General features: G+C 41.9%; 3 protein-coding genes across 3 annotated transcripts; 2 read left to right on the plus strand and 1 right to left on the minus strand.

Moving 5' to 3' along the window:
- The first annotated feature begins 41 nt into the window (after positions 1–41).
- ccng1 (cyclin G1) lies at positions 42–4,531 on the plus strand. The gene is made up of 6 exons (XM_058649309.1): positions 42–269; positions 1,965–2,228; positions 2,364–2,617; positions 2,797–2,875; positions 3,106–3,216; positions 3,392–4,531. Exons 2-6 carry the CDS (start codon positions 1,965–1,967, stop codon positions 3,581–3,583), a joined length of 900 nt encoding a protein of 299 aa, XP_058505292.1. The 5' UTR covers positions 42–269; the 3' UTR covers positions 3,584–4,531.
- Positions 4,493–6,865, minus strand: nudcd2 (NudC domain containing 2). The gene is made up of 4 exons (XM_058649310.1): positions 6,460–6,865; positions 5,785–5,833; positions 5,530–5,681; positions 4,493–4,920 (listed from the first exon to the last, which is right to left on the minus strand). The coding sequence occupies exons 1-4, from the start codon at positions 6,646–6,648 to the stop codon at positions 4,837–4,839; spliced, it is 474 nt and encodes a 157-aa protein (XP_058505293.1). The 5' UTR covers positions 6,649–6,865; the 3' UTR covers positions 4,493–4,836.
- Positions 6,866–6,881: 16 nt separating this feature from the next.
- Positions 6,882–14,741, plus strand: gabra6a (gamma-aminobutyric acid type A receptor subunit alpha6a). Its single transcript, XM_058649307.1, has 10 exons — positions 6,882–7,324; positions 7,411–7,517; positions 7,607–7,674; positions 8,133–8,353; positions 8,437–8,519; positions 8,628–8,771; positions 9,858–10,010; positions 10,102–10,352; positions 11,939–12,183; positions 14,119–14,741. Exons 1-10 carry the CDS (start codon positions 7,266–7,268, stop codon positions 14,135–14,137), a joined length of 1,350 nt encoding a protein of 449 aa, XP_058505290.1. The 5' UTR covers positions 6,882–7,265; the 3' UTR covers positions 14,138–14,741.
- The last annotated feature ends 484 nt before the right edge of the window (positions 14,742–15,225 follow it).

Raw genomic sequence — 15,225 nt, forward strand, 5'->3', positions numbered from 1 at the left:
TATTTGGACGTTGGGCATGGTTTAGGGCAGCGTCAATTCGTAAACGGTCCTTTTCCCCATCGCCTTACGCCAAGGGTAGGGGGGTGTGCATAGGCAGAAATAAACCTATGCTTAAAACTTTCTTTTTTCAAAGTTCATACCTACATTTTTTGTGTGTTTTAAACCTTTTTTTTTTTAACTCGCGTCTTCACAGCGCGTTTCAGCCTCTTCCCCACTACTGATTTTTTTGTTTATAGCATACTATAAACCTAAACGTAACTTCATACAAGGTAAGTTATCGACTCGTTCTTGACAAAATCCTTTACTAACCACACGTATAATTAACAGTGTCATTTTGTAGATGTGTTGTGTTTTTGTTTCGCCGTCCTGAGCTTTAATGAAACGCTTTCAACTCCTTCAAATGATAGCTAGCGGTTAGCCGTTGTTGATAATGCCTTTTACGTCAAATTTATCAGCCATTTTCTTTTCACCTCCCTTAAGTATACCGTTAGATTGACACGGTCTAACAGCTTTGCGTCTTTAGGGGTTGTGTCACTGTTAAAGTTGTGTTATCTCACTAGGATTTGTTGTTGTCCTGCGTGTGTTTGTTCTCCATTGGTGTGTGTGGCAGGGACATGTCCCGACATGACGCAGATCTCGCCCTGACTCACGCACGGCCTGCTCCTATTGTCATGAATCCTTAACCTTGTACCATCAGGACTCTTACAAGCACACGTTTTGAAACTTTTATTAACTTAAATATGACTGAAAAGTGATTAAGTAGTTTTGCAGCCCGCGAGGAACTTTGTGTTTGATGTGTCCTTGTTGTGTGTATGTGTTACCACCGCCTGTCTACTCCAGTTGATTCCGGTTCAATGACAGCTGTTGGGAAAGACTTGACTACAAATTTGGAAGCAGTGTACCTCTCCGCTATATTAGGCAATACATATCACTTATCCATATCTAGATAGATAATTACAACTACTAATCGATTAGTTGATTGGTCCCCAAAAAATATCAAACAATTTGGATATGTCCTCAGATGCCTTGATTTGTCCACAAACCAAAGATATTCATTGGTTTGTTTCTTCACTATGAAGAAACTGGAAAAAATTGAGAGCATTTATTTGAAGGAAAGACACTCAAACCAATTTAACAATTAAAATAATATGGAATACATTGAGATAAACCTGGGCAATCCTAAAGCTGTGAAATTCCTGTGAAAGGAGCTTTAAATAAGTCTCAAGGTGCTTTACAGTGGCAGGATATCTAGATAATACAAAGAGCACACATAAAACATACCAAAGTCCAATAAAAACAATAACCGAAGATAAAAGAAATTGTATGTAGGTTGCAAGTTGGTGTTCTACTGCCTTTTATAACAGTCTGCAGAGATGGCAAACCTGAGATGGATGAGTAAGACATTTTGGGGCAACAGACTCAAAAGCTCGGTCACTACAGGTTTTAAGATTGGGTACATGGGACCCAGAGAATGTTCTGGCTGTGATACCTATGAGAGGGTGAGGGTGTGAAATAAGTCTGCCAAATATGCAGAGGCCTGGTCATGCAAAGCCCTAGAGGTGATAGTGAGAATTTTAAACTGAATCATGTAGTGAATCATTCTGAGTGTGTTTGTTTGACCTAGTGAGCAGCCTAGCAGCAGCCCAGTAGCATTTATTGATATGTATTAGATAAAGACTAGATATGGTGTAAATATGATCCATTTACATGGACATTTAGTATTAACATGATTCAACGGGATACTGATAGACACTTGTTCCTGTGTTTTCAGCCATCGTATCGACTGTCGCCGTGTGTGTTTTGGTTTTTAATTTTTATCAAGTGGGTACAATGAGATATCTATACCATTGATTACCACATTACGCATATGAATAATAAACAATAATATTTACACTCAGTGCTGACATTTGATGAAAATGACTTAAGAGTCAGTGATACTCAGCTGTATTTTTGTGTTGGCATAGATGATTGACACAGTCACAGGACCTGGAGCTCAGCCCTTTGCAGTTCAGTTGAAGGCCCTAACAGATCTGGAGGGCAGATACCAACCAAAGCTGAGCGGTTTGAGGCTCATCGAGGGCGCCCAGGACAATGGCCTCAGGATGACCACCAGACTCAGGGAGCTGGAGGTGAAGGACCTGCTCTCTCTGACCAGGTTCTTTGGATTCAGCTCGGATACCTTCTCTCTGGCTATTAGCTTGCTGGATAGATTTCTCTCTGTGATGAAGGTTTGTCCACAGCAGTGCTAGTGTGTATACATATATATATATATATTTATCCTGTTGAATAGTTTTAAGTGATATTAAAAAAAAAAAAAAAAAAAATGTGTTGAATAATCTTATTGTTTCCTCTGTCCTTGGCAGATTCAACCTAAGCACCTGTCCTGTGTGGGCCTGTGCTGCTTCTACATTGCTGTGAAGTCCTCAGAAGAGGAAAAGAACGTGCCTCTGGCCAACGATCTGATCCGCATTAGTCAGAGCCGCTTTACAGTGTCTGACATGATGAGGATGGAGAGGATCATCATGGAGAAGCTCTACTGGAAGGTGAAGGCCCCCACAGCACTTCGCTTTCTCCGCCTCTTTCATGGCCACATCCAGGAGCAGCTGGATGCCGAGAGGTAAGGATACTACTTGAAATAATGAGGATTTTTTAAATGTGACGTGATTTTAAAAAAAAACATTTATTTCATCAATTCTAAATCCTGTGTTTCATGGTGTTCTATTCAAGTTAAAACATAAAACTGCATTGTCATCTTAAGTTTTAGTCTTGACACAAAGATTTCTTTCCTTTTTCTAGCAAGACGATACTGAGTCTTGAGAGACTGGAGGCTCAGCTGAAAGCTTGTCACTGCGCATTTGTCTTCTCCAAAATAAAGGTAGGCCAAAATAACTGGGTTCCCAATGTCTCACAATAGCCTATTTATTATTTGAATTACATCATATCTTAAAACTTCAATTCAGCATTCAAGTGTTCAGTGGTTGTCCAGTAATGATTACTACTTTGACAAACATGGCAAAGACAAAATTTGAAATCATCATCAGATATGCAATTATTTCTTGGACAAACCACTTTCTGTCAGTAAGACTGTATTCTCTCTGTCTGCAGCCATCTCTGCTTGCCATGGCTCTGCTGTGTTACGAGGCGCAGGAACAACATGACCCTGAGCACACAGACAAAATATCTGAGGCCCTGACGTGTCTGCAGAAGCAGCTGAATGTAAGCACCAACTATTTTTATTGTCTTCACATACATAATCTTGGAAGTAATATTTTTAAGTCAAGTAAGTCTTCTAGGTGTAGGCTTGGTTGATTTTAGGTTATATTGAAAAGATTACCACTGAGACAAAGTCTTGTATGTTGCCTCAATTAAACTTTCTTTGTGTGTATTTCAGATCAAAGGTGAGGATCTGGTCTGTGTGCGGGAGTTGATTGGGAAATGCCTGGCCGACTATGCCACCGCAAAATGCTCCAAACCAAATGGCCAGAGACTTCGCTGGGTTATCTCGGGTAGAACTGCCCGTCAGCTGAAGCCCAGCTACTACAAGATCACTCATCTTCCCACCATACCCGAGTCAGCCTTGTAAAATATGGGGGTACACCTGGTGACCTTACATGCAGAGAAATCTAAAAACTATCCTCAACTTGTCTTTTTTGTTGGCGAGTGTCTTGCTTGCAGTGAGGTCACAATGTATATCCCCAATTTTCCTTACAGATCTTCATTAGTGATGGTGAATTTCTTTAAGGAAAAGCAAATGAAGAGTTTCCCTAAAGTTCAGATGTCATCATTCAAAGAAGAAATGCAGTATTTTCGTCTTCCCCAGCATGAAGTAATGCTTTATCAGAGAGGTTAATCTGCTGCCATGCTGCATTAATTTAAAGTGTTACTTTCCTGATTGAGTTTCAAGCACAAATGTATAGTATGTTCTTGTTTAAATCCGTACCAAGATGTTTGGTTCTTCCTGGAAACGGGTTGCTGGTTTTAAGCTAATAAGTATTGAACCACCTAGGTCCTCAGTCCACCATGTGGAAGAGGAGGGAGAAGGATTTTGTGAACAGCATAAAAGGAACCAAGAAATCGGGCCCAGAATCCTTAACTCCTACCCTAGGTTGCTTAACTGTCCTGAATGCACACTCCTACCCAAGGTGATGATTTTTATTTTTTTTTATGTTGATACAGCGATGGAGCTTTGGTTTTCACCAGTGAAGTGAGGCTAGTGATGAAACTGTCACAAATTGCTAACCATACTATTTGAGCTGAAATGGCAGAGTTTTACAGATGAGTTGTTTTCAGTGCTTCATAATTTGTGGACACGGAGCCACCACAATTATAGATTGATTTCAGTTGTGAAAAGAACACAAAGCAATTGGTCACTGCAATGGAAATGTGGATTTCTTTACCGGTTTTCCTTACTCAAGTTAGAGGTTTGTTTGTGAGAAGTTCAATGTCCTAAGTTTAGAGTGGTTAAATGAAAAAACACCATCTGGTAAACCGATGCACTTGTACCTTTCAATAAAACTTTATTGAAAAGTTATTGCTGTATCAGTTTCATTATTACAAGACATCACTCTGAAAAGCTTTTCACAATCGGATCCAACATTTCCGCTTGGGAATAAGTCAGTCTTGAGCAAACCAGGACAGTCGGAAGAAAGAATACTTATGACCAATAAGATTCTGTCTTGGTCAAACACGTGTCCAGTAAACAAACCAGTAACTGTTCCTCTGAAAGCAAACCTTTGGGCTTCTCTTTGCCGAGAGTGTGATGGATCCTCTGCCACAGCATGGATGTTTTCAACAGTGTCCATTCCATAGAGGTGACGTGTTTGACGACAGCAACGTTCACTTCTGTAAACTGGAAAAGTCGGGACCACCACCATGAAAATTCCCGGAGATTTCCGCACCACTGAAGTCAAATCCAGGATTCTGGGAAAACAAGACAAAGTGTTCACTTTTATAATTAGTTGTACAAATTGAGGCTGTAAAATAAGATACGAGAAGATTTCGAGAAGCGGCTTAAAACAACAAAAAGACAGGAAGCGGTGAAAAGGAACATTTTCAGGAAAGACTAAACCTGATCGCATTACACATTATACACTGTATCACTCATGCCTTAATAACAGAGATCAAGGAAACGTCAAATTTTAATGCTAGTTACACTGATAAGTGGTATAGGGATGGTGCATACAGTTTATCCAAATTTGATTTACAACAAGTAGATGTTTATGTTGTGGAATGGAGGTTGTACCTCCCCAAAGATCTGTATTCCAGTTTGTGCAGGACTGGTTTCACCTTAAACTATCTGTCAACCTTGTGTCTCTGGGTAGGAGAATGTTTCCCTGCTCCAGCACACCTGATTCAAATGGTCAGCTCATCAGAAAGCACTACTGAAGCCTGATAACGACCCATTTACTTGAATCAGGTGTGTTGGAGCAAGAACATTTCTAAAATATGCAGAGCAGTGAGTTCACAGGATCAGAAATGAGAAACCCTGACTTAGAGTATATGTGGCCAAATGTAAAGTATCAGACGAACCTCCCGTTGAAACCTCTCTAATGTGAGTTTTCTCTGCATCTGGTCCTGGACCCAGGCATTGGCACAATACTCCCCCTCGAGCAGGGAGGACCAGCAGTTCCCTGCCTGTCTGTTGGTCTTCATCAGAATAATCCGGATGAGACACTTGTCCTCTGGGGAAGGAAAACAGACCAAACAGAAAATGGGTAAGAATGTGCTTTTTGGCATGCTTATGTATGTATGTATGTATGACACTATACAAGGTATGTAACCTACCTAGTGTCCATGTAGCCTCATCAGACATAGTTGTGTCAAACAATCTCCCCTGAGTGAGGAGGAAAAAAGACAAGGTTTATAAATAAATGTGTTATTTAGCAGTCAGCCTTGTCATGGGCTATTGATTTCAACTTTTTCCATTTATCTGAATGAAGACATTAAAAATAAAAAGTTGTTATGGGGACTGTTAAGAAAGTTGGAATTAAATGGAATTAGAATACCATTGTTATTCCTGGTTGGACAGTTTTGTAAAGGAAATGTACTAATCTTAAAATTGACCATAACGGTTAACATAGCTGAAAAAACAAGGTCCCAGAAAGCATTTGAGTGAAAAAGCACATATTATACCAAATCATGGAACTGGCTCTTCTTATTCTTCCTCCTCTTTAGTGTTTTAAGGCATTTGACTTCTGTAATGTTGCATAATGGCCTCACCTTTGTGAGTGAGTAGTAATTAATCAGAAATTAATCAATAACTAATCTTCACCTGCTTATCCCTACAATATGAAACCTTTGATTTCATCATCTTAAGTATGAATATTTTATTGTTTCATTGACATTTTCTTACTCTTTAAGGACGAACATGATCAACAGATTTAGCAATACACAACAATACGCTCCAAAGGGATTTTTCTCCTCTTTAGAGGAAAAGGTGAAATCGCTTCAGGATGTTACCTTGAATATTTCCTGCCCTTTGACTTGCAGCTCAATGTCTCTGGATCCCAGGTGACACCTGACTTCTTTGGCTGACGTCCCATGTGGCACATTGACTTCGATGAAGACATCCTCCATGGTTTGGTACCAGGAGCCCCACGGAGTCCTGCAGGGGATCACCCCGCTCCTCTCCTCGAAGTGCACCGACATCCTATGGCTACAGAGTCTGTCAGACTCTGCTAACGGCGGCTAGCTCGGTCAGGCTAACAGAGAAGTTACTCTTGACTACTGTTGACGCACGGCCGACTAAACATGACTGTTTTCAGTGACGGTTAGTTATGTCAACTCAGAGAGATGTTCTCTGACGAAAAAACCCCAATTTTTAAGAACACGTCGCAATGTAAGCCATTTGTTTTGCCCCTCACTCTGAAGAGTCTTCTTTTCCTGGTGTGGATTCTAGTTCCGGTGGTAAACAACAACAAAGTGGCTGCACCGCCACCAGCTGTCTGATATGTGGAACTACAAGAAAAAAAACCACAATGATAAAATTACATTAGTTTTATTGTTATCAGTACTATAAATAGACACGTGTCGCCTTCGTTTTATTTTTGCTTTATATTTTTAAAATGTGGTTTCACCAGAAACCAATATAATCAGTGTTTGTCTAAAAATGGAGTGGATTTACTAATCTGTTAATTAGATTACTGTTCCTGCCTCAGTGCCTCTTGTGTACTTTTACATACCTAGCAGTCACTGTAACGACACATCTCCTCTCACACAGTATTTCATTAACTATGAGTTGATCTGGGGAGTTGAGATTGTGTTAAATGCTGCACAGGATGGCTGCTCTGACATTATCTTTGGTTTCTCTTCTATGCTGGTTAAGGTAAGTCGTATCGCTCTTCTTAAATGTGGGTCAGGAATGTCTGGTTATACCGTGTAGGGGTTAAATCCTAATTTCCCCCCTTACAGTTTCGATAATGTACATGGAAATGAGAAGATATCCTCAGAAAACATCACTCGTATTTTAGATCGACTTCTGGATGGCTATGACAACAGATTGCGCCCTGGATCTGGAGGTGATTCAAATCTCAAACCCTAAATCCTTGCCTCAAACATTGGAGATAAATTTACCATATTGTGTACATTTACTGACTAACTATTGCAGGTGGTGTCACAGAGGTGAAGACGGACATCTTTGTCACCAGCTTTGGACCCGTTTCAGATGTTGAGATGGTGAGATACTACTGTATATGTGCTGACTGAGGGAGATGGCGGTGCCTCAGTCACCACTGAATACCTGCCTTATGGGCAATCTGCCATGAAACCATCTAATGAGCTTTAATCTGTTTGACTAGCTCTACAACTCTATTATTGATGGCCTCTAAATCAATATGACAACATGTCAGGCAGGCGACATGGCTGAATGGATTGATTAATGATTATCTGGGATGAGTGGCATCCATCATTGCCTCATCGTTTCTCATCACCTTCCACTGCAAGTTGACATGTATATTTGTCAAGTCTCATAGAAGCTGATCATGATGCCGAAGTAGAAGGGAGGGTTTTAGTGTAGCATGGTTCAAGGGCAGTGTTTCCACACACTGGGTCAGGACCTACAGTTGGGTCGCTGGAGATAATATTTTGAAATGCATCTTACTTCCATCCAGCATTATCTGATGTTTATGTGTCAGGAGTACACCACGGACATGTTTTTCCGCCAAATGTGGGTTGATGAGCGTCTGAAGTACGAGGGCCCCATCGAAATCCTGCGGCTGAACAACCTTATGGTGGAAAAGATCTGGACGCCGGATACTTTCTTCAGAAACTCCAAGAAGTCCATTTCACATAACATGACCACACCTAACAAGCTTTTCCGCATCATGCAAAATGGAACTGTCCTCTACACTATGAGGTGATCTCACACAGTACAGCCGTTGGCTTGTTTATAAACCTGTCTTTTCTGTATAGAAGGTTCATTTGTGTGTTTTTTCATAGACTGACGATCAGTGCAGAATGTCCAATGAGGCTGATGGACTTCCCTATGGATGGCCACTCCTGTCCGCTCAGATTTGGAAGCTGTGAGTATCTGGCAGTAAGAAAAGGAAAGATAAAAGTCCTCTAATGACCAAATTCATAAATGTGCTCAACATGTGTGAATGTTTTGCCAATTATCTTTGTATTTTCAGACGCCTACACGAGCAGTGAAATTATTTTCACGTGGAGGAAGGGACCAATAGCGTCAGTCGAGGTTCCCAAAGAGTCCATGAGTCTTCTGCAGTATGATCTGGTGGGACAGACCTTGTCCAGTGAGATATTCAAATCAAACACAGGTAACGCTTACCTTCAGCTATCGCACCGTCACAGTTGTCCTCGCACTCACTGGTTTAATTAAAATGTATTCTCATGAGCTGATGAAGCAGAAAGAGGTCAAACAAGTGTCTTCAAACTCTGCAGGAGTGGCCACTCTTCCACTGCAGCAGAGTCAATATATAAAAGCAGAGACTTCCTTGAGCAGCCATCTAAGATGCGTGTGCGTGTGCGTGTGCGTGCGGGTGTGTGTGGGTGTGTGTGGGTGTGTGTGGGTGTGTGTGTGTGTGTGTGTGTGGGTGGGTGGGTGGGTGGGTGGCTGGCTGGCTGGCCGGGGGACCTCTTTAGGACCTTTTCTGGAATAAATGCTGACCTTGTCAGGACCAGTAGTCCTCAGGGAAACCAAAACCCAGTCCTAATGAGTCAGAATCTCATTTCTGAGGCATTGGTTCAAGTTTAGGCCTAAGATTTAAATTGTGGTTAATTTAATGTTTAGGCATTAACTGGTTATAATTAAGGTGAGAGATGATGCTTTGTTTGGGTTATCCAAATGAATGGAAGTCAATGTGGTGTCCCAAGAATAGCTGCACAGACCTGTGTGTGCTCCCCTGCTGTGTACCCAGCATATTCCTGGAGCAGATAGGGAAAGGATGAGGCAGGTTCCAAAACACAGATGATACCCGTGTAGAAAACATAGAGAGCCAGAAAAGCAGTCTCCCCCTATCGCTCCCCCCCTCTCTCTCTGTATATGCATGATGCAGCATGTTTTTTGCTTTTTGAATGTCAGGCGGAACACGGCAGTGTTACATATAGTGACACTGCATGCTCTCCCTCTGCCCCCTCCTCATTTGCTTCTCCTTCCTCCTCTTAACTTTATCCCATTTCCAAATGTCTGCGGTTCTCCCTCCTCCCTCCACATTTTTGTCCTTCCTCTCCTCTTTCCTCCTGTCTCTCACATGCTGTCTCACAGTCAGCTGGCTCTTCCAGTCTCATACAGCAGCACTTACAGCAGTATCTATGTGATTTGTGTTGCTCTCAGCAGCTCTCCTGTCTCAAGGGCAGGCAAGGGCATCTGTTCTATGCTACCCTCTATGCTGTTTATCTTGCAGGTCACTACTCTGTGCAGGTGGTCCATTTTCACCTACAGAGGAAGCTGGGCTACTACCTCATACAGACCTACATCCCCCTCATAATGGTTGTTGTGCTGTCACAAGTCTCTTTTTGGATTAACAAGGAGTCTGTTCCCGCACGTACAGTTGCTGGTACGCACCTGCATTGACCAAACAATGTTAACTGTGATATTAAAATATATCCAGGGCATGTATCAGAGTATGTTCGTGTGTCATCCACCAGGCATCACCACAGTGTTGACCATGACCACCTTGAGCATCAGTGCCCGTCAGTCGCTTCCCAAAGTGGCCTATGCCACTGCCATGGATTGGTTCATCGCTGTGTGTTTTGCCTTTGTGGCGTCGGCCCTCGTTGAGTTTGCAGCAGTGAACTACTTCGCCACCCTCCAGGCCAACCGTCTGTACAAACAAAAAGCCAGACAAGACAACCTGGAGGTGCTGGCAACCGGCAGTGATGAGGACGACAATGGTTCAGTGAGTTGCTAACTTTGTCTCATAAACCCAGGAATATGTTGTGCAGATGTTTTGATTGTTATCCAGTCAGTGTGTATTTCTGTGGGCTCACTCCTGGGTGAACCACCCATTTCTGTTAGACTGCCCTGGCGACTGCACTGTCATCAATAACAAAAAAAATGGTGAACACTTGCACATGTCATGTAAAATTTGTATCACAAGAAAAAGTCAAGTTTGCACCCCAATTTAGTTCCATTTTTAATCTTAGACACAATGAATTTGGAGGAAAGTTTTTATGTTAAACAGAGAAATATAAAATGGTCCAGTTTGGTGAGACTGAGGACTGTAACAGAGGACTCCTGCTCATCCATTCCCTTCTTACCATATCATGGAGCTATGGAGGCCTTTGTATTCCATTTGTGTCCAACATTTCTGTTTCAAAAAGACTGGTTTGTCTTTTTGGACTGCTGTAGACACATGGCGGCCTCCGTAAAGCAAGTCCTTCACCTAAAGTACATATTGAAGTCTTATTCTAAGACTCTAAAAACAGAACAATTGTAATTTTAAAGCAGTTTCACACCACTGCAAACATACTTATGGAAAGTGAATTCACATGCCTTTTTTTTTCTGAAGCACAGGAAGTTACACACATTGAATACCAGGAAAAACAATATCAAACTGTTTCCTGTAAAAACAACTTGGGATATCTTTGCAACAGTTTAATTACATTTAGATTAGATAGAACCTTTTATTAACCCCTTTGGGAAGTTTCCTCCAGGAAATTTAGGCTTCAGTGTTAGAGCAGCGTAAACATATAAAGCAATTAGCTCAGAAATGTCAGCCTGGCTAACATTTGATCAAAGTTTGGTTGATTTACGGCTGCTTTCATTTTAAATACGCAATGTCTCACATGCATTTACGCAGCTAATTTACATATCTAATGGAGAATGGCGAGGCAGAGTCTCCTCAGTGTTGCAGAGTTTGATGCAGTGATGCTGATAATGAACACTAAGCCAGCCAGCTTCATACTCGGGGAGAAAAAGAAATCATGGCATGGAGAGGAAACCTTTTTTCATGCATTTCCAAGTAGGCACCATTCTTGCCATTCAGGGCACACCACACATTAAATAATTATATGTGCTGTTGTAGCACTCTCATCTCCTACTGTATGCTTTATGCTAATACAGTAAGCCACCACAGAATCCTCCTGGGACCTGTCTTACATGTAGGGCTCATGGTAAGATGCTTTAAAAATAGCCTCGGTGTGAGAGAAGAGAGCAACTCCTGCTCTCCTCCCTGCATAATCTCCCAAAGATCCTATGGGCATCCAGCAAACTGCCTGCTGCGTTCTATAGGAGTGTTGGTGTGCCAGTGAGTGAAAACTCCAGTGGGAACAAATATTACTTGTAGTTTTGTATTCATGACTCCAGCATGTTAAATTTAGCATATACAGTGTATGTTCATGCAGGGCAGAAATCCCCCCCCACCCTTTCTTTCTTTTCTTTAAAATTTAATCTAACCATTTCTTCTCACTGTGCACCACACAAACCCCATTTTACCCCATCCTGCTTCTCCTCTATATCTATCCCACCCTCCCCTTTCACCAGTCGGACAGCAGTCCTCAGGAAGGCCTGAAGAGGAGAAACCACTCAGTGTGCCGCAGTGAACCACGAGAGGCTACGCCACTGCCCATCTTCATGCAGCAGGGCTCAGCTGTCCCTCAAATCCCACAGCTGGCTGGCACCAGCCCCATTGACAAGTACGCCCGTATCCTCTTCCCCCTGACTTTCGCCCTCTTCAACTTCATCTACTGGTACATCTACCTGGCCAAGGACACCATGGAGAAAGCCAGGTACACTGACCACATTCAACTGTCCTGTACATTTATCTGGCTCTTAGTCATCGAAAAAAAAAAGATGTAGTCTACCAGTTGCAAAATAAACTCCTGCGATTAACCAGTTCCATGAAGTTTTTGCAACCTGCAACTGGGCACCTGCTGGACAACACTAGCCATCAGTCACACTGGTGTCCACCTATATATATGGCATGCTTTAGGGGAACATAATTTACAAAATCGACATCATGTTCTATTGAAGAAGACCTGAAACTAACAAGTGAGACCATTAACTCCTCCAGGAAAAGGTTTACTGACATTATAAATCAAGTGTTGCCCCCTGGTGGCTGACTGCTACCTCCAAGTCTTCACTTTTCAAACCACTATGTCCATTTTTATATACAGTCTGTAGTTCTAGTATATCCAAAGGCACTGCTGAGACGTTGGGGCATTTAATTAATTTCCTGTTCGAACAAAATCTCATGGAATATCTCCCACTAATAATGAACGAAGCAGATTCATTATGGGTATCCGCTGTGAGTCTGAAGCTTTATATTCTCTGTGACTTAAAGCTCCACTGTGACACGCCACACAGTTGCACTTTGAGTGGTCGGTTGCCCTAAGCAACATCGCAATAACCACAGCAAATGAAAACAGTCTGCAAAAAAAATGCATTATTTTCTCCTGTGAAATATTTGCTAACATCAGTCTGTGGTAAATACGTAGACTCTGCGCATATTATCTAAAGATTCATATATTTAATTTTGAATCAATGGTCTACATGTCTTGATGTTTTTGACCTGTGACCTTTAATATGGTTGATTATGGTTGACAAGATTTTACAAAAAAATGGTCATAAGCATGAAAAAGTAAATATGTTTATTTTGTATATCAGAAATAGTTTTTATTATTGCATACCTTTACATTTATTTGTCTTAACCCAATGCATCTTTGGCACTAATGGAGAGTTTTCACAGTTCTTGTACAAATTAGCAGAAAGTGGGAAAGACTGACAGAAATTGATGAAGGATGTTTATTCCCATTTCTCATCTCAGAGAAACAAAAACCTCTGTCATTCTTCTTCATGATAGCTTCAGTGGTAACTAGAAACTGAATTTTGTCAAAGACTTTTATCCAGTAAAAACATTAATAATTTCTCATGCTGAAACAGCCCTGTGAGTTGTAGGCGAAAAGAGTGTGTGTGTGTGTGTGTGTGTGTGTGTGAGATGATGTTAGGTGGCGTTGTTACTGCATTGACGCCAGCACTGTGGCTTTTATTATCATCATCACTGATTTACAATACAAAAAAGAGGCAGAGTGCTCGGTTAATTTGAGAAGAAAAACATGCACCAAAGTCTCTCCTTTTTATATACCAGGTTTACCTGAGGGCTGCTAAAACTACAACTGCTTTAATGACAGCACTGTGTGTCCATGGGGAGTTGGTCTCACAGGCAAAATAAACCAGAGCTTACTTTGAACATCAACTGCATAAAAAAAAAAAGTGCAGGAATGAGTGAGGCACTTAAACACGGAGCTGCATGTCCAAGAAAGAGAGCGAGAAATACTGTGCAAAGAGACAGAGAGAGGGAGAAAGAGAGGTGTTACGTAACATTGGGGGAGTGCAAATCTGCTCATCATGCTTCTCATGTTCCTGTCAGGGAATCTTTTTAAGGTTGTTTTGTTTATAACCTTCTGCAGGATAATGAGAGAGACAAGATGTAGAGCACGAGAACAGCTGTATCACATCTGTTTCCTTTACATGTCTCTGTCTTAGTGCGTTTGGGGGAGAAAAGAAAAAGGCAGTGAGAGGGCAGAGAGGACAGGCAGCAGCACAGCAGCGGTTTGTGCTGTGCAGTATGTACTGCAGATAGAGCTGCAGCTCCTGAATGTGGAAGCAGAGGTTTCTGTGTGCTCCTCTCACATTTTGTGCTCTGATGCATTCTGCTCTTGCAGAGACATGGATCTTAACTGAGAGGACCTGGAAAAGGGCACGTGCAGCCGGAGAGACCTTCAGCATCCATCCATCCATCCATCCATCCGTTCTCACATCACCCTGCTCACTCTCTCTTTCTCTCTCTCTCTCTCTGTGCACAAGCTCTTTGCATTCACTCTGCTCTCGTCTGACAGAGGAAATGAATCAGAAACTCATTTATTCTCCTGCTGCACATCTATTCATTTCACAGGCTGTGACCACTGCCCACTTGTGTTCTGATCAGTAGTTGAAGAGCTGCCCTTCACGGGCCTCAATCACTTTAAACATATACTGTACACGCACAACTTCTTACACCGCTGGAACAAGACCGACATCACACACACACACACACACACACACACACACACACACACACACACACACAAAACAGGAAACATCAAATAGAAGGGGATGATATAATCTATGATGGCTGTAACTGCTGGTGATGCAACTGTGAACCAATGCTTCCAGAAGCCTGCCCTGTACAGAAGCGCAGCTACCCCTACAACAAGATCAAAGGCAATTTAGAGGCCACTCGCATCCCTCCTCCCCATGGCCTCAAAACTGTGCTCAAACCTGAGGAAATTAATTGAGGGATTGTGTTTTAAACACCATCTTTGCAGCTGTGGCACTGTCAAACCTGCCTTTACCTTGTGCTGCAGCTCCACTGGAAACATAGTGGGGGGGAAATAGCATATGACACCTTTATTTGTGTCTCTGTGTTCCAGTCATTAGTTTTCTATTTTTGTGTGAGTGGCACAGGATTTGTCAGAAACCATATTTTTGTACATAGTCAATCTGTGGTTGATGCATAACATGGAACAGGGGGGGTGAACTTGATTGTAAGGTGTTGGTGGGATCAGTGCACCCACACAGCTGTTTGACCTTGTCAGGATTCAGACAAACTCATGTGTCACACAATAAACAAATAACAGTGAAACAAGCTCAACATTAACACGGCTGTGCTTCTATTCTGTCCTGACTGAGAACGCTTGTTTCTTCATTACGCACATCCACATGTCCCTTTAATATTTTTCTCTGCAATGGAAACTGCTCATCCACCATCATCAGTCTCCACTCTTTGATCT

This window comes from Solea solea, chromosome 14, assembly GCF_958295425.1.
Source record: "Solea solea chromosome 14, fSolSol10.1, whole genome shotgun sequence".
Classification (NCBI taxonomy): domain Eukaryota; kingdom Metazoa; phylum Chordata; class Actinopteri; order Pleuronectiformes; family Soleidae; genus Solea; species Solea solea.